The sequence below is a fragment of the Neopsephotus bourkii genome, unplaced genomic scaffold, assembly GCF_033783945.1.
Source record: "Neopsephotus bourkii isolate Nb327-2 ecotype Australia unplaced genomic scaffold, CSIRO-AGI_Nbou_v1 NB_196, whole genome shotgun sequence".
NCBI lineage: Eukaryota > Metazoa > Chordata > Aves > Psittaciformes > Psittacidae > Neopsephotus > Neopsephotus bourkii.
The window spans coordinates 4,716,934-4,743,053 of NW_026900709.1; the positions used below are offsets into that span (position 1 = coordinate 4,716,934).

The following is a 26,120-nucleotide window of genomic DNA, read 5'->3' on the forward strand; positions in this document are numbered from 1 at the left end:
GCTGTCCTGGAAAGTCATACAATGCTTGGTCAGCAATATGCAAGTCTTGGGGCTTTCTAGACACTTGGGGCTTTTCTAGAGTCAAAACCTTGCCTCATTTTAAACACTACAGCAGAACTGTTGATTTATCACACAAGTTGTATGACTGCCTCTTTGTTGGGCAATGAGCTTTTAGTTTAATGGTGGACTTGCCATTACCATTCCAGCTCCCACAGTCTGGCCGAAGCAGTTCAGTGACAGTAGCAAAATCCTCACCAGCAACAACGCTGGTGACCTCTTGCTCAAGTTCAGAGTATGTCATTTTGTCAATAACATCTACCTTGATTATACCAGGCTTTACATGCAACGGGTTATGATCCCAGAGGGATGAAAAGCTTTTCCAAATTAAAAGCAGCATTTTAAAGAGGAAATACTCATACATTCCTATGTAGTTTTCATTTGATATCCTCAAGGCTAACCCCAGAACTCAAAGTCACATTGATTGGAAGGGAATGTTTTTTCTGAGCGCAGCCATCTTATGAATTTAATGGAAGAAGGGAAGTAATAAAAATGTGCTCCATACTTTAATTAGTTCCCTCATAACATGGCATTTCCAAAATGGCAGTGCCAAAGAAAATCATTAATCCAGGAGAACAGAAAGGTGCTGTATGGGCCAAGGGATAAACCTCCAGGACACACACATGCACCCTTTTCTTCTCTTGCAGGTAAAGCTTACCTCAAAAACCAACTACAGTCCGTCCCCCCCCCCAAGAATTTATTGGTATTAACATTAAGTATTAAGCCACTTTACATTTCTTGAGCCTTACTACAGAGTATCAAAACAGACAGATCATGCTTTGTACATCTTGGATTGAAGCAGGATAAATATAAATGGTCTTTCTGAACAGACACTGACCCTGTGTACTCCAGGTGTTAGGCTTAAGCTGACCCTACCATGCAATCACTTCAATATCTGCATTTCACTAGGCAAGTGAGAAACCCCATGTCAGATGTATGGAAGCAAGTATGATCTGCTGCAAAGGGCAGACATCTTTCCCAGCAGTCAATCTTTAGGCCTATGCACACTCGTGTTACACATTTCTTGTGGCAGTAGCCTCCAGCAGTAGTTGTGGCACTAGGTACAACAGGAAGGAACTGAGGAAGTGATAGAAGCATAAAGACACTTCTGACTCTCATTGTTTCGTGTTATCTCTTCCTGGCCATCAGGCAGGGGCAGATGTGCAAGTTTATAATCACAGAGAGGAACTCAGGGAAGAACCCACGTTAGCAGAATGGTTGCTAGAGAACAAAGCTCAGGTAACAGCACAGAAAACAGCTGTTCCAGGAAGAAAGAGCCATGTTCAAACCCAACAGAGACTGAGGGAAGAAACGAAGCACAGTTGACCTGTTTGTATGCACACCTCCTGCCTTGGTCTGCAACAACCACACAGCCCCACAAGAGACACAACTTTGCCCCCTCAGCCCTTCTTGATTATAGAATAGAAATTGATACCTGTGTGCGGTTGAATGCTACTCTTGCAAAGACAGCTTGAGACACACTGGCTCTCTTCAGCTCATCTCTGACTTGCTGGTATATATCTGGAGAGACTTCCACCGATGAATTTGATGGCTCTGGTTTGACAGCTCTAGGGATGGGTGGATGATTCAAGAACTGCTGGTTGATAGCCTGTGGATGCTGGTGAGCCAATAGCCGGCTGACAGCAATCTGCTGGTTTATCAGATGGGCCATTGCTATCTGCTGCCTCACCAGTTGTGGACTGAGCTGAGGAGACAGGAGCCCAGGGTTTATCATTGTCTGCATCGTTGGCACTTGGTTTCTGATTGGAGTACTGTGGTGAATTTGGCCATGAGGAGACTGTTCGTTAGTTTTTCCCAAGGTTGCCAGCTGGTTGATATTTGGTAAGTGCATGGGACGTTGACCAAGAACACAATAGTCTGAAAGGTTTTCTCTTTCCACTCTTTCCACTGTTAAAAGAGAAAAATTCGTTTGCCGTCATTCCAGTTTGCACTTACAAGAGGACTGTTAGGGTAAGGGTTACTGCAGGTGACTCTACGCAACAGCACCTGCTTCAGTTTGCAAAATCTATACTTGTGTAAAAGCTTCACTGAAACATAAGCAAAAGCAGCACAAAGTAAAAGCAACAACAACAATTAACATTCATTTGGACTTCTCAGGCACCACTTATCAAACCTCCTTATCAAACCAGCAGCAGGTATCTTCTCAAACCTCATTTCCGAAAGAAACAAGCTTGGACATTTCCACTTACAATGGCACAAACTTTTGAGTATGTCACAGCAAGTTCAGTAATACTTTTAAGGAGTCAATGTTGCAGAGTCACTGCCATGTAGGTGAAGGAAAGAAACCCAAATTAGTATCCACTCACATAAAACCATGTGGAAACCAGACCATTCCCTGTGCTGCTTCATGGAACTTCCATGGAACTGCTTCTCATTACAAACTCAACAACTATTATAACTTAAACTCTACCTTGCATTTGGATAAAGTTATCTGGTAACATCAATTCACTCGGGAGCAATAGAGCAGAATCATGTTGCTTGTGTGAAAGCATGCTACAAAACCATGCAATTCACACATGAGAAAACTGTAAAGCAATAGTTCGTATACCCAAAGCCTCATCACTATGAGTCTGTTCAGAAGCCTTAAACAATCTCTGCATGAATGCCCACTGTAAAGAAAGTGACTTCACTCTCCTCAAAAACCTTTGTTTAGCACAACAAAGACCCATGATCCCTAAGTCACACCATGCTACAGAAAAGGAAACACTGCACACAAAATGCATATACTGTAATTTTATATCCTGATATTGTCCCTTTTCAATCTCTTATGTCAGCAAAATCACAGTACCTTTTCATGCAACTGAAAAACTGAATGTACATATTACAAAACTAAATTTCCTCTAAAAGTAGTATTTAAAATACAAAATAAAGTTTAAAAAGTACATAAATAAAAGTGCTACTTTGATAATTTTAAGTAATCAGAAGTCATTTTACAGTAGGTTGTAGATTCCATGAGCCTCACTACATGCAATTAGATAGGCATTTATATAATGGTCTGATATAAAAGTGTTCAGGGACACATACCATACAACTAGAAGACTGCTACCTCATATCCTTGTATTGCTCTCAGCAAATAACAAGATAGGATTTATTTCATAAATGCTGTAATACTATTGTAACTTGTGTAATGATTAACAACTGTACAAGGCTTTGGACTCTTTTTTAAAACTTAACCTATGTAACGCTTTGAAGCTTTCCACAGCTCATACTCAGGATGACAGTTCACTGATGACTTTCTCTGTTTCCTTCTAAATAGAAGGACAGCTCTTCTCACCTTCCAGGGTTAATCTCAGAGAGGGCTGAATTCTCACTGAGGAGGGAGTGCTGCCCTGAACACACACAAACTCACACAATTCCTATCTTCAGAGCTGCCATTCTACAGCATCACAAGTACTGAATTTTACAGCCACGTGAATGAGTACCCAGACTTATCTTGTCAGAAATTTTCACTCACTCTTTCCATTCTTTTAGAGGAAATACCCGCATCATCTTTAACCTTCTACAAAATAATTGCTTTCCAAAATTTTCAAAATAAAAAGCTATAGATTTCTGAGAAAATTATTAATTCAATTTTTCACAAAAGTCTGTTTCAACCCAACTGATTTTCTAAGTGCTTGTTTGTACAGCATATTTCAACTACAAAATGCAGTGCAATATGTGTAATACACAACCACTATACACAAAGGTTACCAGAGACATAATGCAGTACTTCAGTTTGCTGAAAGTACTGAAAACTTCTATTCCAAGGCCTCCCTGAAAATCAGATACAGAAAGCTATCTACCACTAGGAACAGCCATTAAATCACTGTGAAATGTGACATATGAGCAGTGTTGATATCAGGGATGAACACAGAGTTGATAGAGAGATGGCATGTGTGGGCAGGGCAGTAGGGGAGAGAAGCTTCTTTGGCCACAGCCCCAAACCACATCCTGCAACATGGACAATTCAGAGCCCATGTGGCTATCCTATTTTCTCTGCAGCCCCCTGCAGTAAGCCTGAACCTTAAGTAATGCCATTGAACACACACAACTGCCAGTAAAACTGAATGCAGTTAATCCAAAGGTGCAGTAGCTACTTGGCAATCAGGAATTAACCTAGTGTAAACAGAGTAAAGATGTTGCTCAGTGTACATGAAATGCTTAGAGCACCCTGCTACGAGAAAATACAATCAGAACTACTTCCAGTCTTCATTTACACCCTGAGAAATCTAGAGTCCTTTCACCAGGAGTTTCAGAAGAGCTGAACTGAGCCCTGAACTATTTTGCAGTTCAAGAAACATACGCAGAGTAAGTCACTAAACCCAACAAATTACTACTTGTTAGAACACAAGTAAAAAAAAAAAAGCAGAAACAGTAACCAAGTGTTTTTGAAAACTTGGTGAGAAATAAATATAAATAACATTCACTTTCTGGGCTGAACCACATTTGCCAAGTTTCCACCCACTCCTGACATTAGTGCCAAGTTATAAACCCCTATAAAAATAAAGTTTAAGATGAAAAGGCTGCCAGGCTGTTAATCTCTGCAGTGCTACTTGGAATTACAATTACACAGAGCCATCACCTGACTTGCTTCCATAGGTGTATTTTTCCCTTATTATCAGTTTCCTTTTCCGATCATATTAGGCTATACAGCCATGTATATACTCCCAATAAAAGTACCAGATTCTAGTCACTTCAACCACTTCAATAATAAAAGGTTACCATTAACAGTTACGCTGGATGGAAAAAATGTGCATTACTCAACTCCTCAAGACTGTTTCCTTCTCTAACACATTGCTCGTATCAGATTCCCTGTTGTTCTTTGGTAACTACGGATTGGTAAAACTCTGTGGGGCCAGACAGAAGCAAGCCTGAGACAACTCCAAGATGGAGACTGCCACTGCCCTGGGAGACAGGCCAGCTTGCTGGCAATGCTCTAAGAAAAAAGGAACACAGGAGACACAAAGCTGCTGTGACACCTATGTTCTGCCCCAGATCATCCCGAAAAAGGATTTTCCATTTGCATCCTCCATTTTTCATGTTCCTCCCCATTATCCTTCCCTTATTTGCTATTGCTCCACTCAGACTGGGGATACATATACAGCTCTTGTCGTCCTGTATGAACCAGTTGGCACTTGAATATACTGGAATACAAAGCAGTGAAGACAGAAAGAAGGGGAAAAACTGGGAAAGAAGGGGCTCCATGGACATGTGCTGTCTACATTCAAGTACTGCTGATACATGTCCTCTGCTAGAGCTGCCTGTGCTAGCTGAACAAAAGCTGGTTCACAAGGCTGTTGCCACCTCCATCTGTGGCGTGACCACAGCAAAAGACATGGCAGCAGTTCCCTTTTCTCGCTGTGTCATGCTGCCTGGTATGTGATTCTGCAGCTCTTCGCTGGAAGAGCTCTTTTAAACCAAGTACAACTGTCATTTCAGAGCCACCCACCCCTCTGAAGCCATATACTAGGCCCACACATAAGGTGTCTGGACAACAGGTACTGTGCTAAGCTCAGGAAGCACCTCTCGGAGCATGCCAGAATAGCCTCTGCCCTTTGTTGTCCTACACCCCCCTCTACAACATGCCACTATCTCTACAAGACAGTCACAAAACAACATAATCCCCAGAATGGGAGCAGAAAATCATCAAATTTCAATGTTCCTTTCTCTTCCCATAATGATTACCACGTGCGTCGATGTATTTCAACTCCTTACTGAGTTTGAAATTTCCTGGATACAGCACAAAAGGAATGCAGTGCACCCTTCCCCTGTATGATGCTCTTAACCTCTACCCTAATATTCCTTGCACAGTCAAGCAGCTGACACAGTCTGCAGCACAATAGCTTAGGGTGGTCCACATGCAACTTTCCATTTGAAATAAAACCAGCTCAGAAGATTTAAAATAAGATTTATTTCTCCACCTTCCCTTCCCCTCACCCTTTATTTTCACCAAGTTGTTAATAAGAACATTCTGACAAACAGCCTGTGGGGCATTTAGGGCTTATGAGTGGCACTAAATTGACTGACAGCAGTAGAAACCAAATTCCTATGCACAATAATAGATGCATGAGGGAGAGCAAGAGCATTTTAACATCTCCCAGCACTGCACTGCAGTAGAGACAGAGAGATCCTGCTAGCACCCATGATCCAGCAAGTCCTGAACTTTTCAGTCCCACAGGCAAAGGGGCACTTTGCCTCAGAGAAGGAAGAGGCTGGTAATGTTTTGTAATAAGTTACTAGCTGGCAGAATTGCCATGCTTCAATTGTGACAGGATGTCACCACCCAGGGCTGTTCTCTAGTGCTTCACAGTTTGCTTCTTTGTTTTATTTATTATTTAAAACCTGGTGAACATAAAAGCCATTACCAGTGGTGGTCACGGCCAAGCGGGGAGAACTCTGTGAACTCTGGTATGCCCTGTGCTAAGCTTGAGATACAAAGGTTCCCACAATTTCGCCTGGCTTAGCACCATCCTACTCACTGGAGCAAGACCTGAACTTTGGAGCAGTGCTTGGGAGACAAAAGCGCTCTCCAGCACAGTACCACCCTCTGCCTCTGAGAGACAGGGCTGCTGCACAACACCGAGAGCGTGCCCTCTTGCTTATGCTACATAGTTATGAACTACCACTTTGTAAATAACAGAACCACTCCAGAGCACAGGAGATGCTTTCAAAGGGGTAATTCTGTATCTTTTCATCTATAATTAGGATAATTACTTATTTCTTTTAATCACAGCCCATTTAACCACTTCAGTGCAAAGGGCTGGTCTGAGAAGTCTCATTTTCATTCAACATCTAATCTTCGTATTTACTCAAAGTTGTTCCCTAACTTCATTCACTGCCTGATCTCTCCCTGGGCAATTTGTCCCTGCAGCCAGGACTGGAGAAAAAGCAGGCAGACTGAAGTGGCTGACTTGATAAGAAGCTGCACTTTTAAAACCTTTCCCTTCCCCTATCCTGCAGGACAGCAAAAAAACTCAAAATAGCTATAGAGCACAAACATAAATTGTCTGGCCTCTAGCTGTGGGTAGCAAAGGCTACCCACAGCTTTACCCAAGCCTAATGGAAAACAGACAGAAGAGGCCATTGTCTGTTCTCAACTGCAAATCATTCAGTTCCCACCAAAGCACAAATCTCTATTTTTGTAATTAGAAGAACCATCATTAAAAGTGGGCCTTTGATCAGCACCAGTTTTAGGTGAACTGGGCAGAGTATACGAACATCGCTGGCTCTGGGTTCAGCTGACCTTCTCCTTTCCTTAGCCTGAAGGCTAGACCCAAGCCGTCCCTTGGGACACAGAGATGCTAACACGTCTTCCACTAGTTCTTCTTGAACATAACAAGTCATATTCTTCCCATGGGCTGTCCCTGGGCTGCACTGCTTCCAAAGATGCTTGTCAGAAAAGAAGAAGCTAACCCATGATCTTATTTTTCTAGATTATTTTGGGGTTACTATCCAGGTTCAAGAGTGCACACAGAAGCACAAACTCAGTTCTTCATAATCACATTAACATCATTTGTAGATAGGACATGCCAGATCCATCTGGCAGGGAAAAATGTTACATTGAAGGTGCTTTAGTCAACACTGATCTAATGCACAAATATTGGTCAGGTGAAATGGAAAAGGAGAAGCAGGGAAATATTACTCGGAACTGTCCGACAGACGTTCTCATTTGATATAAAAACACTTCCCTTCCTGTCAAACTACTGTGGCAGAAGTCTGTCCTGTTACTTAAGCACTAACCTCTTGTGGGCACCTTGAGAGGGAGGTGCAAATCTCCTAGAACACCCAGGCAATTGTGCAGTCCCTCTAGGAGATACGTACACATCTCTTTCTGATTCATAACATCAGAGGTGGTGAAAGGCATGAGGCAGAACACAAACACCATCAAGGCAGACATACAAACTCTTCAGGTACTTCAAGTGAACAGAACTCAATTCTGCTTTCAGAGTTATGTATTCACTGAAATCCATGGGATCACAGCCACATTGCAGCTTCCAAAGCTTATGTCTGTATCTAAGCTTCATGTTTTCTTCCTGTTCCAAGCTAATCTCCACTAATGCTTACTTTCTAAGAATTCCTTTTCTTTTGAGCTAACACAGCATTGTTTGGCAGCACACAAAAATACTTTTATTAGATATAAGGGAAAAGTAATTTTTGAGATTCTGTAGATTAAAATAAAAAGTGTTTGTTTTTCAGAAAATGAAGACAATAATTCTTTACTAAGAATACAAAAGTGACCAGGTACTAAGAATACAAAAGTGACCAGCCAGACATCTCAGCCTCAGCACACAACTGGTCTGTTACAAGCTCTGTACTTGGAACACAAGACCTTTGAAAACCATAAAATTGAGTGACATTATTTGAGCAGCTTTGGTCAGCATCTCCTAATTAAAACAGGCCCAATGTCCCTGCACGGCAAGGACAAGACACAGGACAAGTGGCTAGACAGTTTCTCTACAGAAAAGCTTCCAACCTTTATCACACTGGAGTACATTCCCACCAGCAGCAACGGCTGCAGCTCCAGCCACACACGTGCGCAAGAGATGGCATTCAGCTAGCTGCCCATATCCTTCTGCCATGACACGTGTGCTATTAAAAGTGAGAGCCACTGCTCCAAAAGGGCCAGAAGATATGCAAGACATTCTGAAAAGCTGAAAATCATATATGCATTTTCTGCAGATAATAGTTAAGTAAAAAAACAAAACAAAGCAAACAAAAAAACCCCACCAAATGGTGTGTTTTAATTCTCCTTACAGAGAGGAATAGCCAAGAGGGCCACAACTCAAAGCCCCTGGAACGCACTGCAGTGGGTAGATTGTTTCTTAACAATACACACGCTCAAATCCCCCAAACTGGCATTTAACATCAGGGACAATGCTGAAATGCAAAACGCTAGTGTGGGTGTGGAAAACAGCAGTCAAGGGGTCTATAATTCTTGCTGAATCTTGACAACCTTACACTTGTATTCAAAGAGAGATGCTACTTTTTCTTCATGATCAGTGCAAACTGATGAACTACTCCTCTCATAAAACAGCACAGCAGGCCACAGACTAAGAGGATGTTTCTGAGGCACAGATAATCTTCAGGTCATGTGTGTCATCTACATACTGAAAATCTTGCCTGCAAATGATGTTATTTTCTTTCCTTAACAAAGTGAGGAATGTCCTATTTTTAGTGAAATAAATACACAAGAGTGTAAAAGTAAGCAAAGGAAAAATTACGGTAATGTGAAGAGCCACACAGCTAACCTGAATGACCCTAACTGGTTTTCGTGCCAGACCCACAACTAATATCCAAACAAGGCATAAAATGATCTCTTCTTAAAAGCTTAACATTTCTGCCTCCATAATATTTCTGCCTGTTAGTTAAAAAGGAAAAAGGTCAAGATCTATGTATGTCTATCTATACATACATAAATCCCTCTATTTACAGAGAGAGATACATACAAATGAATGTTATCAATAAGCAGGATATTTTTAGAAGTCAAAACCAATGCTTGGGAATTATCTGGTGTGCCTTTCCATGAGGCTTCCGCAACATCTGCTTCAGAGGAACAATTAAAAACTATTCCTTGGAGCAGACAATGACAATTTTCCCCAGATTCGCACTGGCATTATCACCGCTCTGCAATCCTAGGTTCCTTCAGCCTGGAAATAAGAAAGCTGGGAGCCCTTCTGAATCCTGTTTCTAACCTCTTTCAACCTACAACAGCCTCTAAAACACATTATAAGAAAAACAGATTGCTCTGTCTATCCGTTATGGGAAGTAAGCAAACATACTTGCAAGAATAAAACAGCACACAAACAACAAATCAGTAATATTGGAAAAATCAAAGAGCAGCCAAAACACATTCTCAGTTTAAGGAAGCTTTTTCTTATATTCCTGATCTGTTGAAATAGAAATAACTGAGACCTCCTCCTTTAAACTGAAAAGCCTCATCATTCCACAAAAACTTTGAGACAGCCACAGTCTCAAAACTCACATCCACAGAAAGCTATATTTTGACAGACACTGATGACAGGAGCAAAGATGAAATGTTCTTAATATGCAGACAAAGAAAATATGTCTTTTTATTTTTAAGTTCACAATGTATTTATTTCTCCCCTCTGCCTTCCTAACTTCCTCCCACCGAGCTAAGTTGTGTCATCAGGCAAAAAGAAAAAATTCACACCAGTTAAAAGAGTTTTAGTTGTGAAAGAATTCTGATACAGTGATAGTCCTTTTGGTAAAAATAGAAAGCATGACACTTGGAAGTGAAATATCTATTGAGAAAAAGAGCTAAAAAATATTCAAAACGCTACAAACCCAAAACACTGGGCAATGAGTATGTAACTGGTACAGCTTTGATCCCTTGACAATGAACTGTGTTGCACAGCAAAGTTGTGAAATACTTCTCTCCATACGTACGTATATACATAGAGTTACTTACAAAATGTTATTTTTATTCATGCATCTGTTTGTGAATCAAATTAAGAACCAAAGCAGGCCTTTTAAACACTATCCAAATCCTGGATTCTCCCAGCTTCAGCAAGTTCAGCAGCTAGAGAAACCAGACAAGCGGTTCTCAATTGCCAGGAGCATCCCTATGGGGCTGGCCAGGAGAAAGATGGTTTGAGAACTGCTGCGCTAAGCCATGGCTGTCACAGTTGTCATCACTTAGTAAGTAACCTTCATTAAAAAGGGGGAACTCTGATCATTCAAGTACGTTTAAACATGCTTACACCCTGTCATGTATGCATAAGGTGTGTACTCAAAACACCTTGCATGCCTCAAAAATAAGGAAAGGTAAAAAGTAAGTAACAGGAATTAAAAAAGGCTTTATACAGTAGTACTACATTCATTCACAGTGCATATTCTGGAAAATAAGAATTACAATACAAACTAGATAGCTTAATTACCCCCCAAATGATTACACACATCCATGAGGGGGAAGAGAAATGTTCACAGAACTGTCAGCTTTCTGTTTCCAGAAGCATCTTCCATTCGAACTGCGTTAATACAACCCTCTTTCAAATACATATGTGTATCCCAAGAAGACTGGAAAGAGTGGACATCCTGTCACAAACTCACTCATGTCTTCACACGTATCCCAAGTGGTAGGCTCAGAGCCAGGAGGAGACAAAAAGCCTCCATCCTCACACCAGCCAATTCCTGAATCTGTCTGTATACTAACTCTCGTGCCGCTGAGTAAACTGTGAATGTCTTCAAACCTTAAGGGGCTGGGGCAGGGTGGGAGGAAAAATTCAAGCAGAATTTTATTCTAGCATCGTCTTGACACAAGACAAAATTACCATGCTGAGCCGAACCAACTGAAAACTTCTTTTAAATTACAAGCATAAATAGTTTAGCTGTCTTTTTGGTGAGTTCAACAGAATGCACGCTGAGAATGTTTACTTGAGATCTGATACCATTCTGTTTGTATACAGCTTTTTACATCTGTTGCTGATGATATCAAATCATTGATCGTTCACTTTCTTATATTTATTTAAACATTAACTATAGACTCGGCAACCTAATGCTTTTCCCCCCTTTTTTCCCCCTTTTTCCAGAGAACTTATTTTTGCCTGGCTTCAGTTGTAATTACTTTGATCTTCCAGAGTGTACAATTATTTTACTGTTTATTTATTTCTATGAGAAAGGAAAAAAGTTTGACCTAGGAGATCTATATGTGGCAATTTGTAACAGAATCACATAGCTTATGTTTAGGAAATCATGGTTTTGATTAAGAAGCAACCATTTAGTTCCCACTGTTTTATTAAAACAGACATTAGCAGATAATAGGAAACACATTTAGCACTGTAGGCTGCATCTAGTTTGCAACATCAGTAAAGTTATTTTGAAGCCCCTTCCAATTTTGCATTCGCCATAGCCCATGTGAATTGTTTTTTGCTTTTACTTTCTAATAACCAGCTTCAGAGTTACACATGGATATGGGTGCTGGTCCCAAAGAGTCTCAATTATAGTTTTTACCCAACCTATTCAGATTATAACCTAAAAATATTAATTGCTGCATCATCCGTCCACCTTCATGGAAAAACTAAGTCCATTTCAAAAATTATTATTAAAGGAGCATGTGGTGACTGAAGCATGTAACTGAAGTCACTGATTTTGCATACTAACTGAGCTGTCCTGTATGAATATCTGGCTACAGAAAAGAAACAAAATGAGATGAAAACACAAATAATGAGAAATTGAAACGACCCAAAGAAGTGCCGAAGTCTTTGTTTCCAGGGGGTTTAGATTACTGCCCTGAAGTTGTATGACTGTTTATTCTCCATGCACCACTGTACCTGCCATAGACTCTTTGTTTTCTCTCCCACTCATATGGTTGATGAATCAACACCACTTGAACTGCTTTATAGCAGCTTGTGTTTACTTCACACATACCTTAACCTTCCTTTTTCTCCTCCTACTAACACACACATACACTTCCAAACAGCAGCGACTGGCTGTGTTTCTTTGAATAGCACAGATACCGAGTTATCTGGCAAACTCTTCAGGTTTGGATCCTTGACCTTTTGATTGAGGTTTTATACTGCTTTTACTGCACTCAACAATTTAACTGTGCACTTACTAAGTAAAAAAAAGTAAGAGCTTAAAGAATTCAATGCTCGAAGAATGGAAGAAAGTGGAAGACAGCAGTATGCTAGAAACACTCAGAACCTGTAGTGCCATCTTTACAGTTAAGAACACTACAGTTAAGGGCTTCCAGTGCCTCTGCAACTGGCACCCTTGCCCAGTTTGGAAAAAAAGAAGGTGGGGAAGGAGGGAAACCTGTCTCTATTCTCCCAGAATGGCAAGTAAAAGCGAATGGTGATGACCTTGAAGCTGTTTGATTCCTTTGATTGTTTTTTAACCAAGGGGATATGTTAGATCACTTTGAATAAAATTCTTTTATTAAGAGACCATTTAGAGCAAAGAAACCATTTAGAGAAAATTTTCAGAGTCATACAATGGCAATTTAGAGAGAAAAGAAACTATGCAGTTCCCCTGGCACGAGGGTAACCGTGTACTAAGATACTGAATCAACATCTTTACTTCAAGCCTAAAAATTTTAGTAGGTGAAAACCAACACCTCCACTTCCTCATCTGCATTGTTACCCTACTTCTACCTGAAAAAGATCTTCCTTCTACACAAATAATTTTAGCATAAAGCATTCTGTTTTTTTAAATCCCCTAGTGAAAATCTAATCACTGCATAGCCCAAGCCTGAGCCTCTTACAGGTATGCTCCACACAGAGCAGACATGCAGAGGAAAACCAGATGCCTCAGAACTTGTTCTGGTATTTCATGCAATTTTGTTTCGTGTGTTCCTAACTCAAGCAGCAGACTCTCCATGGTATTATTATGCAGATTTCTAGTCTGTCTTATGGAAACTAAACAAGCAACCTTTCACAGTGCATGTATGCCAGCTGTTTAAGAGAAAAAGAGGGCAGACTCTTTGAAGCTGCTAATCTTCATGCAACTAAAACTACAATGGCTTCTCAAGGAGGACAGGACATTACCCTATTTCTGCATAATGTTTTGGATCCTGTTATGATTTTCCTGGCCACTGAAAGGATCACAGGCAGAAACAACAAAAACAGCTTACATCTTCTTTCAGACAATGAATCTTCTCTTCAGTGGTGTAATGGAGAGAAAAACTATGAAAAACCTATCACAGAGTAAAGCAGCTCTCCAAGGCTGATAAACACTTGAGGGGAGAGGAGCCAGTTGGTATTGTGGAAAAGCTTTTGACTATCCCCCAATATCCTACTCAAAGCACACGTGTATTTTAAAACAAAAAACCTACCAAAACAAATGGTCCAGTACACACCTAAGTGTCTTCCCAAAGGAAAGGATGGATAAAAGAACAAACTACACATGGGGGATGCTTGTCACATCATTTTGTGTACTATTAAAAGGTGATCAAACGTTTCAGTAGTGAGCATGGGATGAACTGACACAGTAATTCTACTGCCTCAGGCATTCACTGCCAATCAGCTAACACAATTTCACTGCAGAAAAAGCACAAACAATATACAATGGGCTGTTTTCATCTTAAATTTAGTGGATGCAGCACTTTGTTATTTAGAGCAACATCTCCTAATAGTCAGATATTAAATCTTCTATTGGTAACCAGATTCACATGATAAAACATGGCAGGCGTGCCAGTACACTCTGCAGAACTGAAAACAGAAAACAAGGGCACACGTAACTTAGATGGATTTTTTCAGCTTTCATGAATAAAATGCAACTAAGGTAATTTACACAGCAGTTTAACTTTCAAATCCTGAGATACTGGAAGATTTTTTTTCCCAGAACGTTTTAGCTTAATTCAAAACACAGTTGATCTTTCAGCACAACTAAATGGGATATTTCAAGCATGTTTTAAATGACCTGTGTTTTCATACCAGCCTTGTTTGCAAAGTACAAGATTTAATTTCAAATGTGCTGTGACTCTGCCCTCTTTGTAGACAAATTCACTGATATTATTATAGCTTATTATCACTTTTACTTAAGGCAAATCCTCTCAAACTGTCAGCAGAAGTTCAAGAACTTGGAAAGTCATAAAAAATCAATTTACCTTTAATCTTCTTGTACTTTTTGTACCATCTCCCAAACTCCTGGCACTTGGTTGCTGACACATTGGCATAGTATGTGCTATTTACAATGGATGAAATCATACTCTGGAAGTACAAAAAGAAAGACAAAAAGTGTTTTCAAATATCTTCCACAATTAGAGATCTATTCCAGGAAAAGCAAATGACATGAGAGTGCACCATGTTCCATTTGTGACTTTAAAACTAGAAGAGGCATCTAACAAGTAAAAACTTTGGTTTCATTCTCCATGGTCCCAGCCATAATTAAAATTACAAAATAATAATTATTGTTTTGCATAATAATGTAAGAAAGATTAGAATGAACCTAGGCTGAGACCTGCAGCTCAGGCGGGCAGGGCAATTCCACTTCAGTTTTTACTTGCCTTATTAAAACATCCAAGCTTGAGTTGTGTAACAACAGGCAGTGCCATGCTGGGGAAAATATGCTCACTGCACCCGGGTGAGAACAAGCATGATTTAGTTACCAGGTCCTAAAGGTAAGATTAGATGCTTCAGCATGCATAATCCAAATAATGCTTTTCAGATGTCTCTCAGATATGTTTCCAAATGCAACACCATCACACAGCCAAGAATTGGAGAACATCCGTGCTACTCAGTGCAGAACAAGTTAGGCAAATAAGTTAACTTAATATGATTTACAGAAACGTGTGATTAGCCCTTGTGTGAAAAATCACCCGAAAGGGAAATTAACAGTGCCATTCAGAGGTAAGGGAACTACACGTACTACAACACAGAACAGCCAAAAACCACAAAAAGCTCAACAAAACAGAAATATCACTTCACCACCAATCCTCTCTATTCTTGATGAATTCCCCCTCTAACTGATTCTTAGTACAAGCCAACTGAAGCAGAGAGGTGCAGAGCTGTTCTGCAGCACCTGATCCCCAACAATATTATACTTTAGACCTATGACGCTTTTGCCCATAGGGTGGGAAGCAGCCTGTGTACTGGCAGTTCTTCCTTTCTATTTTTTCCCCCTCCCTTCATCCACTTTACAGAGGAGACGTCTTTTTAACAATAAAATTTTGCTTTCCTTTTTCCCCCTCTGAATTCTTCCAAGGTCAAATCATTCCAGCACATGTACATTTCCAGTAAGGAAATGCAACCTAACACCATTAACGCATGGGGAGCCAACGCATCTTCTGCAGAAATCACATTTTCCTTATGCCCTCCTTCCTCACTTACGATAAAGCTCAGAAAAAGCCCTGGCACATTGTATGACCTTTCTGCACAGAGATGAGGAGAGTGAGGATGATCTCACAGCTCAAACAAGCTACCAACTGTAGGTTCAAGTTCTAGCCCACTGGCTCCTGCAGGCTCTTGTACAAAATGGGATCTTGGCCATCTCTGGAAAGCTACAAGGCTTACACATTGGCTTACTCAATTTTAACAATGCTTTAGAAACAAAAACATCCCCTCCCTCTTCCAGATTTATCCAGCCTTCTACCCACTTCACTGCAGTATCACAGGCCTCCAGCTGTTCCTGAACTCTTGAGTTTTGGAGACTTAAAAACTGTGAGCAAAACTGAGAGACTTGAGTTAACTGCATAGTACACATCGGTTCAGGCCTCAACAGGTATTTTCACTTTCAGTGAACAGTCTCTTCTGCCTTTGAACTTGAACTTTTCCGCTCGAAGGCTGCTCCGGTGCACTGCAGTAGCGTCTGAAGGCTATGAAGTAAGCGCCTTTTTAAGCAGCAGCTTCAATCTCTAAATCTGAGGTTCAATTTTCTAATTAAAATCAATATTTTGAGACATAAACCTAGCATTGTGGCAGTCAGCAGCAATTCCCTGCCCATAAATCCTCCCTTTCTCTAAGTCATTTTAACAAGCAATAGTATTCTGAAAGCCTGACATGGAGATAGCCCCTGCTAAGGAAAGATTCTGAACAAAGCTGAGCTGAGGCAACTTGGGGGTTTTTAGTATCACTTTGGTTAAATTCCCAGTCAGTAAGGAAGGGTGGGGAAATTGTTTAACTCAATCTACATAACAATTTGGGTTTTCCCCCTTTTTCCCCCTTCCACAAAATCCTCTACCTCTACAACAAATCAATATTATTGAAATTGGAGGGCTATTAAATATGACAGAATATATTAACCCGTTAACCTTTATTTGAGAAAGCAAAGTTTAAACTAAATAGTAAAATCAAACAGTAAATCAACCATTGGTGAAAAACCCCAGGACAGAGTCTCTTCAACTGCCTGACAGTAGAGCAGGGGAAAGAACCATGATAACTTTCAAATTATATATCCTCACAATTAAATGTAAAGGAACAACAGGGGTATTTCTAATAGGAATCTCAGCAAGTCTGCAGAAAGGAAGTATCTGTTCAGAAGAGAGTGGCAAAAAAAACCCACTAATTGCAAAATTCTAAAAAATGCATATTATTCCTGGGAAAAATCCTTAAGGAGGAATAGATTATAATAAGCAGCGAATATGGTTGGTATGTGTGCAGCCATGACACATGTGGAATGCAAACTACTTAGACCATGAGGGAGCTAAGAAATATCCACACAAAGAAAATTCGGTGCACTAAGTTCAAGGAGAAAAATATGGAATGCACTCACATCCCAAGTAATCTTGCTCCAGCAAAGGGACAAAATGAATGGCCACTGCTGAAATGAGTTATACAATACACAGGAAAGACAGAGGTCTCTATGCAAAGATAGAAATGCTGGAATAATTGGATTTCTTTCTGCCACACACACTTCCCCCAGCCTATCCTCCTTCGCCCCAGCTTGGTTAACTGGGATTTATGTGTTTGAACAGGAGCCGTATGCTACGGGTAGCTAAGCTGCAGCCACATAATACACCTAGCAGAAAAAAACAGAACAATTTTAAATCAAAGTGAATGATTACATTTCCCATTAGTGGCAATCAGAATCCCCATCTGGGCTGCATGGAGAGCTCAGGCACCGGGAACCAGAGATGGAGCACCATCACTGGTGGAAGCAAGAGCTCCCTGCGCTGCCCCTCTCCACTGCTGTACTTGAGGCACTGTGAACACATTAATAAACAGCAGCATTTACTCTGCAGTCTGACTCCTAAGAGACCACTCTGCAATTTGCTGCTGTCAATAATATATTAACCACAAGGGGGTTGTAATGACATTTCACATTTGGCACGATATTTTTTTAAAACTGATTTGGGAGAAGGAATTGTATTAGAGGCATATTCAGATGATGGCAACAGACAGCTCCTATACAACCTTCCATTGTATCTTCTGCATTTTGTGAGCCAAAACAAAAGAGATGGAAACTTTTTATGGCAATAGTAATAATAATAAATAAGAACAATAATAATAGCAGCTGCATTCTTGCAGTCCCAGTTCAAGGGCGAGCTTAGTAACTCAAGGTCACTTACACACGTGCTTGAAAGTAAGCAAGCTCAGTTTTCTACAGAAGGATCTCCTTTTAGATTTGCCCACTAAATAAGTACTGGGGCCAGGATTTTTCCTGCTGCAGTTCTCCCATCATAATTTTGTAAATGTATTTCAGACTGAGGCTATAGAAAGAGTAAACCAACTGCAGCATTTCCACCTGCTAGGCTCTGAAATTGAAGTGGGAGGAAGAAGTCCCAGACAACAAAAGATTTGTGCATATGAAATGATGTATAGTTTAGTTATCCTGGATACTGAAGAAGAATGGGCAGACACAACCATATGCTGCAATCATCATTAGCTGACCAGGTTCCACAGATAATTCTATTTAAAGAAATTACACTTAAACTGTGTGAAAGAAAAAATACTTTCGTGTTCAATGCACGCTTACGCTCTGTAGAGTCACTGCTACTCCTTTAGTAAATAAAATAAGGCAAGTTACATGGCTTTTCCTTATACAGCCTTTCCATTCTTGTTGATTCTGCAGACCCCCGTATGGATAAGGAAGATGAGGAACATGATGCCCACCAATTGCAAAGGCCTACACTCTGCTCTGTATCTCATCTCTGGTGCTTATACACAGAAAGAATTCTCTTGGTTCACAGAGGCTTTGGATCACAAATTGCAGGATGAGCATACAGTGCAACGCAAGACAGGCAACCACAGGAGAAAAAGTGTTGGATACAGGCTAGCAAAGCAACAGATTTTTAGCAAGCAGAGATTACTGATGTTTTGACTTTTTTAGATTAACCAACGATGCTAATAGGTTTTTTAGAAGGCAATTATTCACTCCTAAGCAAGTGACTTGGCCTGGGTGCTGAAGTTTTCAGTCATGAATTTTTTATTGATTTCTCATTATGAAACCTAAAGAACAAGTAAGAGCTAATGAGATCTGTAGGAACCTGTGTCTCAGACATGACACTACTGCTGTTTGTAAAGCAGTCACGGAGAATGAGACTGAGTTTTTGTTCTTTTTTTTATCATAACTATGTATACACTTTTTGGTGCTGTTTCCTAGAAATTGGGGCACAACTGTTAAAAGAGCCTATTTTTATCATAGTTGGAGGCTGAAGAGAGCTACCTATGGGTTAGTAGGGGAAGCAGACCTCCACTAGTGAGAAGCTGCCACTCAAATCTTGCATTTGAGGATCACTAGTCCTGTTGCAAAAGGTTCATATAAAGGTCTAAGTAACGGATTTACATCTCTGTGAACAGCAGGATAAAACTCAACAAATTCATTCCTAATTTCCACCTGGAAATGCACTAAGAAAATACTGTATGATCTTTTTCATATTAATTATAATTTCTCCTTTCTAAAGAAAACCAGAAACCTACTTGGTATTTATGGAATTGGTTCATCTATGACCTTTACTGAACAAGAACAAACTTTAGATCTTATAAATTTGGCTTTCCCTAAGCCTGTTAAAAACACTGACCTGTGAGAGAGGGCATTCTTTGGCTAATGTGCTCTGATTCATCTCTTTGAGCAGTTCCTTTAAGGCATTGCGAACTGTGGCGTGGTTCCACTGCTCTGCTGGCAAGTCTTCCAACTTTGAACAACTGTTAAAAAACGGAAAGCAAAAAGCAGACAGAAACATTACCTTCACAGATGCTTACTCTTTGCATACAAGCACTGCAGACCTTTAAGCAGTGAGCACAACCTAGCAGATACCTGCTTAGCCAGCCAATCAAGGTCTGTCTTCCCTTTTTCCCCTCCTCACCAAGCCTGACTCCCAGAAGATGTGTGTTTCAACTAAAGAATGACAGTACATGGCAGGAATATCAGCTAATCCTACTACAGTATTATATGTGTACAACCATTCCCTCTGGGGCCTCAAGGAGAGCAAAGAAACTTCAGTCAGAGAAAGATACTCCTGCTGGGATAGAAAAATAAACGTATATACCACCCTGTCACTAACAAAATCCCTAAAGAGTAAAGGTCTTCATTGTGTGGAGGTGGGGCTTTGAGCAATGAACTTCATGTTATGCAGGTTCTTATTGCTGCCCTCAGGGCTGAAGTATCCAGGAGCCTTTCAGAAACCCATTAAGCCATATGCCCAAGATCTGTCACGTGTAGTTTGTTCTCACTTTCATTCTACAACTGCATATCTAGCAAAGCTTTTGACTTTCTGTGACTTGTGCCTCTTTCAATTTAACAAGCATACAGTTTGTACCTACATATATGGGGATACACCTGAGAAGCACATCAGAAAGTTGGGAGAAGCTTGGCATTGCCATTCATGCCTGAGAGACTTAACACATGCTCTCCAATCAACCTCTGAGGTTGCTCTGCCTATAGAGTCTGGCCCTTGGAGTTGAAAGTTCAGTTACACTTGAGGAGTTCAAGTAGTCAATGACCATCTTTATCTCAAAGACAAGGGCTGTCTTTTATTTACATTTCATCTAGGCATTCAAGCACTTTGAAGATAAAGAATGAGACCTTGATCTTGTGCTGATACCCTCCAGTGATACAAATGTGACCGTAAGCTAGATGGACTCCTGGTACCTCGCGCATCTGAGGAGATGAGTTACCCCACTCCAGTTTTATAGCAGCTGCAGGCTCTAGATGCTCTTTTACAACTATGCTGCAGAGATACAGTCTAGCTGAGAAATGATAACAGTATATAAAGCCAAGGAAAGGCCTATTAGAAGGAACTGGAAACCCCAAGCTCCATCAGAGATGTAACAGGAAAGAAACGTTGCTGTTTGAGAGGCTAATGTCAGTGAGGCACTAGCTACTTTCAAATTACAAATTGAACTGAACAGTTGGAGGATATATACCTGCCACCAAAGGACACACACACACATCCCAGTGGAGCCCTCTTCTTTCTAGTTGAGCTTCAAAGAACTGTGAGCAAATTATTCCAGTCTGCCTGTTATTTCTGCCTCTTTCCTGGCCACAGAGCTACAGGAGACTGTGCAATGCAGGCTTACCAGCAGATTTAGAGTATGCCATGCACTGCCAGGGGCCTGCCACAACTCCTTATGCCGACATCAGTAACTATTTGAGGACTCTTTTGAAGGTCAATAGACAGAAAGGGAGAGAAAAAGAAGTGGGGTGGGTGGGGGCACGTAAGTGTAAAAGCATCAGGAGCTTTTGCTTTGCTAATCAGAACTAGCAGGAAGGAAAATATGTAGTAACACATCCCTTCCTCATCTTCTTGCCTTTCCACTGGGAAGGCCACTGGAGAAAAAAGAAAAGTCAAAAAGCTCCCCTCCTCCCCACAAGGAAGACCTGGATTCTCACAATGCAGTCCTAAAAAAAAGGCAAGTTTGTTGTTTTGATGCAATAAGGCCTCAATAACCCATTAAATTAGGAATTGTGGAAAGGTCTGCCTTTAAAGGCCCCATATCTGTACTTAATTGAGTTGCTGGCCCTCCCCTCCCTACGACCACGTTGCTCCTTTAAAAACCATACAGATCAGTTAAAACATGCAGCAAAAAGCTGCAGGTGACCCACCATTCTCTTAATTTTTCTTTTCATTTCATCAAAAGACCAGAAATTAATGAAGACAGGATGTGCTAATCTCTGTAGTAATGCTGTAATCGGCAGAGCAGCTCAGAGAATAGAGAAGGACAGATGTTCAGAAACACCCACCTTTGTAATTGGATTTTCAATGTCACAACATGATAGACATCTTGTAGCATGTCGGCTACTGTCGCATCTGGTGCATCAGTCACATAACTGAGAGGGAGGGGATTCCACCTCCCAAGCTTGATTATTCCTGAGAAGGAAACAAAAAAATTATATTTTATATTTTACCAGCCATTTACTAAACACTTTGATAAGCTTGTTTGCTCATGAAATTCATGATCTGCCTTGAGGTTTAATGCAGTCTTGCTCAGAAAGATGTGCTGTACTGACTCCTGAAGCAAACAATAGAGAAGAGTAGGAATAGCTTTTAAATGCTTAGCAGAGAGCTGCTGACATGTTTCTGGCTCTTAAATTACTTCAAGGAAGCACAGGAGGCTTCCTCCCTTCACATCTTTCGTCATCCCACTAAAGCCTAGTTCTCTAAGTTAGAACAAGCTTTAAATATTCTGTAGTCCCAATTTTGCAGTCTACAAAACCCTTCAGTAAATAAATGCATTAGTTTTGACTTGAAGAGGAAAATTCCTATGTGTGGGCTTTCAGCACACAGTTACAATCTAAGCACGGTACTATTCCCAGTGTGGATGGATAGCACTGGAAATCCACCAAGTAGGAAGAGTTCACTCCCAGCTACAAGTTGCACCATGCAGACAGTTGCTTTTCTTTGTGGAAAAAAAAACAACTGCAAGAAGCTGACCACAGATCCAAAATAGCATTTTGGGGGCGGGGGAGAATGCTGTAAGTTCTATTTCTACTTCTGTTCATTCTTTAACAGGGATCATCACCTCTTGTATGAGCTTGTCACACTGTCAACTTGGATGGGAAACCATTTGGTGCAGAGGTATTATTTCTATTTAGACAATTGCAGAGGGCCCACCCACACCAAAAACAATGACTAATACCAGGAATGACTTCCAGGAAGATGCCAAACAAAGAAACCCACAGTGCCATCTTACATGAGAGCAAAGTGGTTCAGCCTTTTTCTGCTTGCCAACTACTGCTTCTATTCCCTCCTCCACTGTGTTCCCAGTGCCTCACTCTTCTGCTCACATAACTTTTCTCAGCACCACCTTACAAGACACCAGTAACCTTTTCTCTTTTCTCCCATTTAAACTGATGCCTTTTAAGGTTTGCTTATTTACTTTTTGATCTTCAGCAACACCATCTGTAAACACTACTGCCAAAAATACACTAACACACTAATACATATGAAAACTACTTCCTCTGTGATAACACAAGCTCTGAGAAACCTCTTTGCATATCTGGAAAGACACTGTGATGTCAAGAAACTTCAACCCTCTCCTCACTTTCTCCTCCCAGCTATTCGCCAGTTCTGCAAGTAATCAAACTGAAATAAATTGCAAAAGCTTTTCATCCTGATCTCCCAAATATGATCATAAGTACCACCTTGAAACACTGAAAAAAAGCTTCTTGCACCGAGACAGTAACAGAACACAATGCTTATGAGCCCATGAATTAACCTGCTACAGAATATTTTCCCCCCATTCCTATACAGGTTGAAGAGAAAGTAATTTTAGTACAACTCCTTTTCTGTAGAACTTCAGTCTTTGCATTTACCACTGACATATTGCTTTGCAAGGTATTCTATCATCACACACTGAAAGAAGCTGGAAGTGACCTAAGTCATCCCCAGTGGCACAAAGTTTCACTGTAACATGCTGGTACAGACGGGCTAATATTTCAACAGGCCATTAGAAGGCGTTTGGCAAGGGGAGATCTTGTCCAAATGAAACAAAAAGTTAGTAAGTGCTGCTTGATATCCAATGCTTGAAAATGGGACATAAACAGAACAAAAACATTTAAATGATGCACTGTTTCAGTATTAAGATTTAACAATCTGGTGCTGAATATGCTGCAGTATAAATAGTGCCTGGACTCAGATCCAGTAAAGTAACACACAGCACTCATTCACAGCACCGTATGTCTCCAGTGCTGGCTCCTTGAGTCATATTCCACTTGCCAAGAAAAGCTGTTTTTCTTAAGGGGATAGTTTACTTAATGTTATCTCTGGTGACAACAAGAAATGCATATAGTACAGCATATATTAGTCATGAAATGAGCATCAAGGGTCCACCGAGTGTAATACATGCTGGGAAAACACAGTTTAGCTGCTGACTTCCTTCACCCCCTTCTGCTATATAATAATTTAAAGCAAAAATCACCTAAAAATCCAGAAATCTATACCAGCTTCACAGAACACTTGGCTTCCTATGTTTAACCACGCCAAGTTCTCATGTAATTGAAAAAATAAGCATCATATGTGCCCCATAAGTCACATCTAAATTGGTAATATTTTACAAGAGGCTTTATTTTTCATTCAATTAAGGAAAGCACTCGAAGAGCACACCATCTGCAACTGCTCGGGCCTGGCAATGCTGGCAGGAGACAGAGATGGTCGCGGGGTCAACGAAGTTACCAAAGGTGTCCCCAAACTAAGAAGGGTTTATAGGGGAACACCACAGCACAGCCAGCGTGCACCACGGGAAATCCTACCCAAATAGCTCTACTGGAAACGTCTGCTACTACTGGAAGTGAGGTGGGTTTTATTTCTTTTTTCTAATCCTCCCCTACAACTGGAGAGGAAATTGTTTTGGCTGGATTTAGACAAACACAGGTGTTACCATAATGCTCGGTGCCTCTGCACGTTAGCACCTGCTGCGAGTCCTTTACTCCGCGTTGCAGCACTGCTGATGTACGCTGTTTTTTCAGCCGGTCTGATATGACGTGTGAAATTCTTTTCCAGAGCACATTAAGCTGGTCCAAATGATAGCCAGAAGCCATGGTTTCCATCCAGCTTCCCAGCAGACTTCACAGGTGGTTTATTTCATGGCACTGTACTTAAAGCAACTCTTGGGTTGCATATGGGAAGAGGATGCCAGCTTGTCGAGCAAGCGACATCTCTGAGTGACTCAGGGGAGACCTTATAGCAGCCTTCTAATACCTAAAAGGGGTCTACCAGAAATCTGGAGAGGCACTTTTTACAAGAGGATGTAATGACAGGACAAGGGGCAACGGTTTTAAGATGACAGAGGAGAGATTTAGATTAGACATTAGGAAGAAGCTCTTTCCTGTGAAGGTGGTGAGACTGGCACAGGGTGCCCATAGAAGCTGTGGCTGCCCCATCCCTGGCAGTGTTCAGCACCACGTTGGACGGAGCTTGGAGCAACCTGCTCCAATGGAAGGTGTCCCTGCCCACGGCAGGGAGCTGCAACTGGATGAGCTTTAAGGTCCCTTCCAACCCAAACCATTCTGTGACTCTATGACTCCACAGTAAAACCTGAGTAAACCAGAATTTTCCCGGTAAAAGGGTCCCTTCTCATTGAGGACTGGGTGTTTCTAGTGTTATAGCAACCCCAACATGAGAACAGCCTGGTAGCAAGGGGTCAGTTCCACATCATTGATTTTTATTGCTCCTCTCATTGACTCCAAGTGGTACAGCTCAGGCCTTTAAGGAAATCATTTTAACTAGTCTGACTGACCTTTTGTCCTCTCACAACTGAGACATGGAATGGGGACAGGAATGAGCAATGGTCATAGATGTCACTAACAGTGTTATTAATTAATGTACTACTGCTCCAGGAGTATCACTGCTCTGTCAGCTCCAGACTTGCTCAAGATTGTGTGTGGATAATGTGCAGCAGACCAAATTGCTCAGGAAATCTGAAAGCACATCTTCTATGAGTTCACAAAACTCCTCTGTTAATAAGTCTGGTTCTCCTTTCTCTGTCAATGGTCCTTTTAGACTCTTTTCTTGTATGAGCTTTTTGAAGGGAGAGTTCAACAGATTTCAAAGCTTGCACAGACTGGAGAAATGGCTGAACTAGAACAGCTCTCAGGAAATCATCTAGAAATGTCTGAACACAGCCCAGGCCACATAGATAATTAAAGACAATAAGCAGACCAAACAGTTGTCTCAAAAGATTTCACCCCCAACCCCTTCATATTTTAGAAGAGATTCTCTAATCCATGCTGGCTGCTGGTTCTTGAATGGTGTGTTCTTCTACAGACAGGCTTTGTATGAAGCTAAATGCTTCACCAGAATGCAGATAGGGAGAAAAGAAAGAATAACCCAAGTAAAAATATGTGTAACAACTTTTACCCACAAGAATGCCAGAACATTCTTCAAACTTCAGTAAGCTCAAGTGTCAGGTTCGTACATAACAACCACTGCAATTCACTGCCGCTGTTCCAGTGTGGCCAACAGTGTGCCACCATCCCAGAGTGCTTTCAATTTACTTTCATTGAAAATGCAGCTCATTTGGAGAAGAATGTGATAACTATGCAAATCAAAGTAGAACAATACACTGAACATAAGCCCTGACCAACTACCTCATGGCTGATCTCAATACCTAGTAAACATTATTTACCTGTATGGGCTAGGAGCCTCTTTTGTCTTTGCAAATGGACAGATAACCACACAATACCCTCATTCTAAGAATGCCACATCTGGGGTTTAGAGTATGTATCTC

The 26,120-nt window shown here is 40.9% G+C and overlaps 1 protein-coding gene across 4 annotated transcripts in view; it reads right to left on the reverse strand.

Annotated features, from left to right (window-relative positions):
* Positions 1–26,120, reverse strand: part of SATB2 (SATB homeobox 2) — a 140,094-nt gene that overhangs the window by 51,788 nt on the left and 62,186 nt on the right. For all 4 annotated transcript variants that reach the window (XM_061377486.1, XM_061377495.1, XM_061377479.1 and 1 more), the window contains 4 exons: positions 21,637–21,763; positions 19,475–19,598; positions 14,624–14,726; positions 1,493–1,965 (listed from right to left, as the gene is read on the reverse strand). In XM_061377486.1, coding sequence (XP_061233470.1) covers positions 1,493–1,965; positions 14,624–14,726; positions 19,475–19,598; positions 21,637–21,763 — 827 coding nt within the window. The remainder of the gene's footprint in view (positions 1–1,492; positions 1,966–14,623; positions 14,727–19,474; positions 19,599–21,636; positions 21,764–26,120) is intronic.